This window comes from Oryx dammah, unplaced genomic scaffold (assembly GCF_014754425.2).
Source record: "Oryx dammah isolate SB20612 unplaced genomic scaffold, SCBI_Odam_1.1 HiC_scaffold_13, whole genome shotgun sequence".
NCBI classification, from domain to species: Eukaryota; Metazoa; Chordata; class Mammalia; order Artiodactyla; family Bovidae; genus Oryx; species Oryx dammah.
This window is the reverse complement of record NW_024070197.1, coordinates 4295526-4304960: the sequence shown is the minus strand read 5'-3', so window position 1 is coordinate 4304960 and position 9435 is coordinate 4295526. Positions and strand designations below refer to the sequence as shown.

Sequence of the window (9435 nt, the reverse complement as noted above, 5' to 3'; positions counted from 1 at the left end):
GAACGTTTACCTGATGGTGCACATGAGCACTGGGACCTGGGTCCTATCTGGCATCTGGATGGGGATTGGTAAGTGACTTTCCAGAGTAAAGAGGCCTCTTGGGTCACCGAACCCAATCTTCCTACCACCTCTCCCCTAAACTGTGTCAGCTGCCATAATAGGAGGCCTATTGGGCATTTATAAGTGAGGAGAGCGCCTGCTTTTACTTCTCACTGTCTCATTTCCCTACTAGGATTTGCCATATACTTTGGATATGGGATCCGACACAACTTAGAGGAGGACACCGAGCAACACACCAGCCTCCACCTCCCAAATGCTGGACGAAAACATCCCTGATGCTGAGTCATCTTAACCACAAGAGAGAGATGCTGTGTGGAATCCCCCCATGCCCTGGAGGATCTGCTGGTTCGAGGGGCACTGTGAGCCTCTATGGACTGTGAAGGCGGAATGCATTTACAGCCGTGTATTTATTGCCAGTGGACAAAGTGACTTTAATGCTGCAAATGCTGAAGGAAACACTTAAAAGCATCATACGCATCCAGAAAAGAGGATTTTCATGAAAAATGTACAAAACTGTAACCAGAAACCAGAGGAAGAAATAAAATGTTAAGTTGAACATAAGCAGTTCCTTCTTGTGCCTGTTTCCAGTGAAAACACATAGATTGTCACATGGGAAGGAAACACAGGTAACCATATACTGTGACAAGAGCTGTACTTCAGGGGTTTCCCTGGCAATCCAGTGATTAAGACTTGCCTTTTAATGCAGGGGGTGCAGGTTCAATCCCTGGTCATGGGACTAGGATCCCACATGCCTCATGGCCCAAAACCCAAAACATAAAGCAGAAGCAATAAAGACTTTAAAAATATTTTTAAAATCTTAAAAAAATAAACAGAGTTGCACTTTAGGGAATTCCCTCGAGGTCCAGGATTTAAGACACGCAGGGTTCATTCCCTGGTTGGGGAACTAAGATCCTGTAAACTGTGCAGTGTGGCCAAAAAAATAAGAAAAAACATAAATGCAAATTTTGAAAAAGAGTTGCATTTTAAACATGAGAAAGCAGATGGGTTGGAAGCAGAAGGAAAGGAAGAGATACATTGTGCAAACAGTAACACAAGAAAGATGCATAGCCATATTAATATCAGATGAAGGAGAATTTAAGAAAAAGAGAATAATAACACATAAAATGGATTATTTTACTGAGGAAGAGAAATGGTCATTTTCATCTTTCCCTCCAGCTTTACTGAGACATATATCACACTGTGTAATAAGCACTTTACTTTTCTGTCACAGACTCTTAGAATTGCATAGTAGAGGTGATGAGAAAAAGTTCTTTAATTGGAAAAATAAAAACCCTGCATTGCCAGAAGTGAGGAAAAAGGGTGGGAAGTAATGGTTGGTTGATGAATGGTTATGGCTGGGTGGAACTAAAAGATAGGACATGAAACTAGAGAAGTAAAAACAAAAAGGTGTTACTGAAGAAAATAATGCTTGAAACTGAGATTATGGACAAGGAAGACATTGGTAATCATGAAGTAGAGGACTGCTTGTGGGAATGAGCAACTGCAGTAGAGAGAAGGGGGGATGGAGGTCAAGAAACTGAGCAGCAAAGTTGCTAAATGAATTTAAAAATAGAAGAAGATGAACAGGAAAATTTTGCATGTTCACCGTCTTGCAAGATCTACTGAAATACAGGCTGGGAAATAATGGAGAGTGAAACTGTTGGGTGAAACTCTGATGGAAGAGGCTGACATCACCTGATTGCTGTTTTTCCCTTACCGCTGGGGGATAACCAGATATCCCATGGTACCCAGTGTGCTGTAACAGGCAACAGAACACCGCCTGGAGCACAGTCCTGATGAAAAGCTGAATCAGAAACTCATCAAGCCTCTAGATCAACTACAGCTCATCATGAATATAAGAGATAGATTCACATTTCCACGGAAAACACAATCAGCCAAAACCAGAATGTTGAAATTCCCCAGGGCAGAAGAATGGTCCAGTATTTATACCAGTTAAATGGTATGACCCACAGCCACAAACAGGAACGCATTTGACTCAGTTCTAATGAGGTGGGTGGACGTAGAGCCTTTAATACAGAGTGAACTAAGTCGGAAAAAGAACAAATATCCTACATTAACGCATATATATAGAATCTAGAAAGATGGTGGTACTGATGAACCTATCTGTAGGGCAGCAGTAGAGACGCAGACATAGAGAATAGACTGTGTCCACAGTTGGGGAAGGAGAGGGTGGGACGAACTGAGAGAAGAGCATTGAAACATTTCCATTACCAGGTGTAAAACAGATTGCTAATGGGAAGTTGCTCTATAACCCAGAGAGCTCAGACCCAGTGCTCTGTGACAACCTAGAGGGGTGGATGGGGTGGGAGGTAGGAGAGGAGGCCCAGGAGGGAGGGGACATACGTGTACCTATGGCTGATTCATAGCAATGTATGGTGGAAACCAATAAGCCATTGTAAAGCAATTATCCTCCAATTAAAAATTTTTTTTAAAATGCAGCTCAATTCCAGAAAAATAAACGACCCAATCAAAAAGTGGGCCAAAGAACTAAATAGACATTTCTCCAAAGAAGACATATGGATGGCTAACAAACACATGAAAAGATGCTCAACATCACTCATTATCAGAGAAATGCAAATCAAGACCACAATGAGGTACCACTTCACACCAGTCAGAATGGCTGCAATCCAAAAGTCTACAAGCAATAAATGCTGGAGAGGGTGTGGAGAGAAGGGAACCCTCTTACACTGTTGGTGGGAATGCAAACTAGTACAGCTGCTATGGAGAACAGTGTGGAGATTCCTTAAAAAATTGCAAATAGAACTGCCTTATGACCCAGCAATCCCACTGCTGGGCATACACACCAAGGAAACCAGAATAGAAAGAGACACATGTACCCCAATGTTCATCACAGCACTGTTTATAATAGCCAGGACATGGAAGCAACCTAGATGTCCATCAGCAGATGAATGGATAAGAAAGCTGTGGTACATATACACAATGGAGTATTACTCAGCCATTAAAAAGAATACATTTCAATCAGTTCTAATGAGATGGATGAAACTGGAGCTGATTATACAGAGTGAGGTAAGCCAGAAAGAAAAACACCAATACAGTATACTAACACATATATATGGAATTTAGAAAGATGGTAATGATGACCCTGTATGCAAGACAGCAAAAGAGACACAGATGTGTAGAGCGGACTTTTGGACTCTGAGGGAGAGGGTGAGGGTGGGATGATTTGGGAGAATGGTATTGAAACATGTATACTATCATGTAAGAAATGAATCACCAGTCGATGTTCGATGCAGGATGCAGGATGCTTGGGGCTGGTGCACGGGGACGATCCGGAGGGATGATGTGGGGAGGGAGGTGGGAGGGGGGTTCATGTTTGGGAGCCCATGTACACCCGTGGCAGATTCATGTCAATGTATGCCAAAACCAATACAGTATTGTAAAGTAAAATAAAGTAAAAATAAAAATTAAAAAAATTAAATTAAAAAAAAAAACAATAATGGCAGAGAGAGAGAGAAAAAAAAAAAAAAAGGTGTGTGAAATGGATTCCAGATACACTGTCTCCAATGCCCCCTGTTGTTAAAGTGGGGAGTAGTGTTTTTTCCTTCTAAGTCTCTGATGCCTATTTTATTTCCTGGCACATAGTCGTCTCTATGGCAACGTTAAATGCCTGAACGCTGTCCACTACTTCCTTTACCTGACCACACATTTTTTTTTAAATGATGAACAAGTCAAATTTTATTTTATTTTATTTTTTTTCTTTTCTTTTCTTTCTTTTTTTTTCTTTTTATAATTTATTTTTTTTTACTTTAAGAGAGGAAGGATTATATACAGGAGACAACAAAAGTATAACTTGCTAAATGATTAAAGCTACAGGCTTCTGTACCTAACTCAGTAGAGGGGTGTAGGGAGAAAAGGCTTTTATGGGAAGAATAAATGGATTTCTTTGGGAAAGACAAATAAATTAAGAAATTAGAGATGAGACGCTTTGTAATAATATTTGTCTCTGCAGGTGTGAGTGGTCTTTCCAGCTTCTTCAGGCTAGAAAACTCCCAGAGAGCAAAATAAAAAAAAAAAAAAAAGTAAATGTCTCTGTTTTTAATTGGAGGATAATTGTCTTACAACTTTGTGTTGGTTTCTGCCATATATCTTCATGAATCAGCCCTGGGTAGACCTGTGTCCCCTCCCTCTTGAACCTCCCTCCCACCTCCCACCCCTCTAGGTGTCACAGAGCATCAGGTCTGAGCTCCCTGCGTCATATGGCAAGTTTCCACTGGCCATCTGCTTTACACATGGTCACGTGTAAGTCTCCATGCTACTCTCTCAATGCGTCCCACCCTCTCCTTCCCCCACTGTCTCCACAATTATTATCCTAGTTTTACTCACCATTGGCTTCTTGGGAGCCGTTGGGCACACCCTCTCCTCAGAGAGGGACTTTCTGGCAGCTGTACTTACCAGAACTTTCTGCTTTGAGTCTGATAAGGGAGGCTCCGAGAAAGCTTCTTCCTGCATCCGTTGCATCTCCAATGTCTTCTTTTAAAGTAATCCTCCTGACTACTGAGCCTGTGCTCTAGAGCCCCTGTGCCACAGCTGATTCCTGTGACCCTAGGGTCCGTGCTCCCCAGCAAGAGAAGCCTGAGCACCGCGGCTAGAGAGCAGCCTCCCCATCACTGCAAATGGAGAAAGCCCACAGCACGAAGACCCTGCCCAGCCAACAAGAAACACAGAAGTGGCTCAGACGGTCAAGACTCCGCCTGCAATGCAGGAGACTCTGGTTCAAACACAGGGTTTGGGAAGATCCCCTGGAGAAGGAAATGGCAACCCACTCCAGTATTCTTGCCTGGATAATCCCATGGACAGAGGAGCCTGGCGGGCCACAGTCCATGGACTCACAAAGAGTCAGACACGACTGAACGACTAACACTAGATTTTTTTGTTTTTAAACCAACTTTGGGGGTTCAAGTGCATCCTCACTGAACCAACTAAAACTTTCTGAAATAGGTCAAGCCTCTTTCATCTTGTGTGGCTGTTTTTGTTTTTTTTTTTTTAACTTACAATATTGTAAATCAGCTATACTTCAATGTTAAAAAAAAAAGAAGCAAATGTGAGAGTCCATCAAGTGCTGCATTTTGGTCTCTTTTTGCTGGTTTGTGCCCAGTGTTTTAGCACGTGGGTCACTTGACTCGGGTCAGAATCTAGTCAACACTTCACTAGCATCCTCCAAAGCTGCAACATTCCCCTCTCACTCTCGGGTTTTCCTTCCAGGAGGAGCAGGGCTCCTGATCTCTTGCATCGTTTTCCTTCTCCATCTCTGTGCTCAGCTCTCCCAGCAAACAGAGCTCCCTGAAGAAGCAGACCAAGTCACACCCCCTTTACCCTCTTCCATCCTTTGTGCAAGGCTGGGTGCATGTGAGATGCTGGTTCAATGTTTGTTACTTGAATTAACATCAGAGTTCTTAAGCTCCCCTTCTGGTTGGGGTCCAGCTGGGCTTGTGTGTCCCCCCACACTGGAGTGTCTCAGGTCATGTGCAGACAGTGGGGAGCCCAGCAAGAGGACTGGGAGGGAGCAGGGTTGTAAGTCGGGTCCCAAGTCTTATAGCTCACACGTCTCATGGTCCTTTATGATCAAATGAGTTCAAGTGTCCGTGGAAAGACTCAATAAACAATCTAACAGGAATAAAAGAGTTTTACTTGAGCCAAGCTGCACACTATAGCCTAGGAGGCAGCCTCTTAAGTTACTCTGAAAAATGGATCTGGTTTTCTTTTCTTTTTTGTCCCTGCTGCATGGCATGTGGGAGGAGGGGAGTGTGCAGGGTCCTTAGTTCAAACCAGGGATCGAACCCATGCCCACTGCTGTGAACACCCAGAGTACTGCTAGGGAATTCTCAGAACTGTCCCACTGAAACATGGTTTCCGGCACAGTCTTATGCCCCATCCAACAGAGAACATACATCACACACGACAGGGTGTATTCCTTCAAGTTTCAAAAAGAAACAGACTTAGTATGTAGTCAGTGAGACAGCAGGGCCCTGGTGTCTGGGAAGGGAACCTTATCTTGGAGGGAGTGTTAACATGGACGCCATGAGAATGGAGATGCTCATTCTTATCTTCACACCAGATGCTTTTTACCTCAATGGTTAAAGCAGATGAGCTGTGAGGGTTAAACAGGCTGGTTTAGTTCACACACAGTTCAAGATGAAGCATGTATAAGCAAAATGACTTCCCCATACCTCAATATGTGAACATCTTCTCCATCACAAGCAGATAAAAATCTTAGAACTTTATGATCTAGCAATTCTACCTCTGAGGATATACCAAAAAGAACTGAGAGTGCACCCATGGTCATAACAGCATTTTTCACAATAAGGAAAACATGAAGGCAACCCAAGTGCCCAGTGACCAAAGAATGGATAAGCCAATGTGATATGTACCAATAATAGAGTATTACTCAGCACTAGAAAGGAAGGGAATTCTAACACATGATGGATGCAGCTTGCAGATATCATACGCAGTAAAATAAGCGGGACTACACTTGAGAACTACTGTGTGATTCCATTTAAGTGAAGGCTCTAGAGTCATCAGATTCACAGAGACAGAAAGTAGAATGGTGATTACCAGGAACCGGAAAAGGAAAAAGAAGGAATTGTTGTTTAATAGGAGCAGAGATTCAGCATTGCCAGATGAAAAATGTTCTGGAATTTGGTTGCACAAAATATGAATACACCTAACATGACTGAGGGGCTTTCCAAGTGGCACTAGTGGTAAAGAACCTGGGTGCCCAGGCAGGAGATGTGGGAGACCCGGGTTCAGTCCCTGGGTCGGGAAGATCCCCTGGAGGAGGAAATGGCAACCCCCTCCAGTATTCTTGCCTGGAGACTCCCACAGGCAGAGGAGCCTGGCGGGGTTGCACAACACGACTCAAGTGACTTAGCACACACACACACACACACACACAAAACATGATTGAACTGGACACTTAACATGAATTAAACGGTAAATTTTGTTGTGTGTACTTTACTACAACAAAGAAAACAGCTCAGGGCCTTCCCTGGTGGTAGAGAATCTGCTTGTCAATGCAGCGGACTCAAGTTCGATCCCTGATCAAGGAAGATTCAACACGCCTTAGAGCGACTAAACCTATGCCCTGCAATTCCTGAGCCCGTTCTTAGAGCCAGGACTAGTGAGGCCACAAGGCACAGCTAGTGCAGCCCGCCTGCCCCAGAGCCTGTGCTCCACAACAAGAGAAGTCGCAGCCGCAAGATGGTCCTGCACCGCCACAGAGTAGCCCCCACTGCAACTAGAGAAAGCCTGCACGCAGCCACAAAGACCAAGCACACCAATCAATAACCTAATTAATTAATAAAAATATCATCTTAACTACTTAAAAAAAAAAAGAAAACCCTCTCAGAACCTCCCCCGAGGGTAACCACAGAGGAGTCAGGGCTGATAGCAACACAGCAGATGGTCCCCGCCCGCCCAGCCCCATCTCCACCCCACCGACCCAGGGGTGAGGACTGTCTGCTGTGCTCAGGACTTCCTGCTTCGGTTCTTGGAGATGTCTCAGCTCCAGCCCCACATGGCTTACCCTCAGCCTCCCTGACTGACCAGTGCTCCAGGCTTTGCTCCAAGGATCCAGTAAGTCTCGGGTCACCCTCTCCTGTAGGAGACTGGGCACTGAGTTCACATCCTCCTAAAGAGAATTCTGCAACCCCAGAGTGTGTGGGGTCAGCCCGGCTCCAGCCTGAGGGTGGGGAGACCCATTTTACAGATGAAAACAGGAGCTAGGAGCTCCTGTGTTTTGTGTGAGAATCAGTGGTGGTGGGGGGGTGGGGGCAGCGGGAGGGGAGGTTGGATCAGTGCCTGGAGGTTCTTGAGTGTGTGCTAAGTCACTTCAGCCTGTCTGACTCTTCGTGACCCTATGGACTGTAACCCGCCAGGCTCCTCCATCCATGGGATTCTCCAGGTAAGAACACTGGAGTAGGTTGCCATTTCCTCCTCCAGGGGATCTTCCCAACCCAGGGATGGAACCAGCCTCTCTTACATCTCCTGCATTGGCAGGCAGGCTCTTTATCACTCACTTTTTTTTTTTTTAATGATGCTCAAACAATTGTGAACATTATCTTTATACAGGACTTATGATATATGGGCCACCCCCTTCAGTCTCTTGTATACCGTCCGCCTTTTGAATCTATGAGCTCCTCATCTGCTGATACGAGGGAACTGTGAAGGACCTGCATGTCAGCAGGTGTTGGTGTCTGTAGGGGATGATGGTAGGTTGTTGTTCAGTCACTCAGTCATGTCCGTCTCTTCGCGACCCTATGGACTGTGGCACACCAGGCTTCCCTGTCCTTCACCATCTCCCGAGTTTGCTCAAGTTAATGCTATGTTGATTTATATTAAATCACCTTAGGGTTTGTTACACCCAGCAACACTTTGAAGCTGGTCTCTATTATTTATCATTGGCAACAACAACAGCAAAAAGGTAGTAAAATATACACGACATGATATTTACCATCATAACAGTTCTTTTGAAAATTCAGTCCCAACACCCACATGGTTCACAGGATCTTAGTTCCCCCACCAGGGATCAAATGTGGGTCCATGGCAGTGAAAGTTCTCACGCTGAGCCATTGGACTGCCAGGGATTCCCATCTACATCATTTTTAAGTGCACAGTTCAGTAATGTTAAGTGTATTTACATTGCTATCCAGCCAATCTGAAGACCTCTTTTGTATCTTGTAAAATGGAAACTGTGCCCTATTTAACAATACCTTCCCATTTCCCCCTTAACCCCAGCCCCTGGCAAACCACCATTCTACTTTCTGTCTCTGTGGCTCTGACTCCTCTCGATACTTCATGGAAGTGGAATCATACAATATTTGTATATTGGCGAGTGGCTTAAGGGTGGCTCAGATGGTAAAGAATCTGCCTGCAATGCAGGAGATCTGGGTTGAGATGACCCCCTGGAGGAGGGCATGGTAACCCACTCCAGTATTCTTGCCTGGAGAACCCCATGGACAGAAGAGTCAGAGGGGTTGCAAAGACGTGACTGAGCAACTGACACACGCAGACAAGGGAGTGACAGGAAGCTTTCTCCAAGCCTTCTGGGTCCTAATTACCTTTAGCTCATAAAGAAACCCTGAGCCAAAGTGGCACGTTTGGGAAGACATATTCTCTTACCCCTCACTTCTCTTTAAGCAAATCTTCGAGTAATCTTGAAACATTAAAGATCTTCTTTATGTTTGAAAAACCAAGTTCACACAGAGAGAACTTGCCCAATGTGTCCTTTTACCACCTGCTCCCCATCCCTCCATTCCTCTGTGGAATTGAGCTTCCAGGGTCAAGGGCAGATGGACCTTCTTGATGACTTCGTGTCTTGCTTTCTCAGCAGATCGT

At 44.7% G+C, this 9435-nt stretch overlaps 1 protein-coding gene across 1 annotated transcript in view; it reads left to right on the top strand.

The window, feature by feature from the left end:
* LOC120871974 (cationic amino acid transporter 3-like) overlaps nt 1–621 on the top strand; it is a 44841-nt gene extending 44220 nt beyond the window's left edge. Inside the window, 1 exon segment of the mRNA XM_040252074.1 lies at nt 233–621. Coding sequence (XP_040108008.1) covers nt 233–336 — 104 coding nt within the window. The 3' untranslated portion in view covers nt 337–621.
* The last annotated feature ends 8814 nt before the right edge of the window (nt 622–9435 follow it).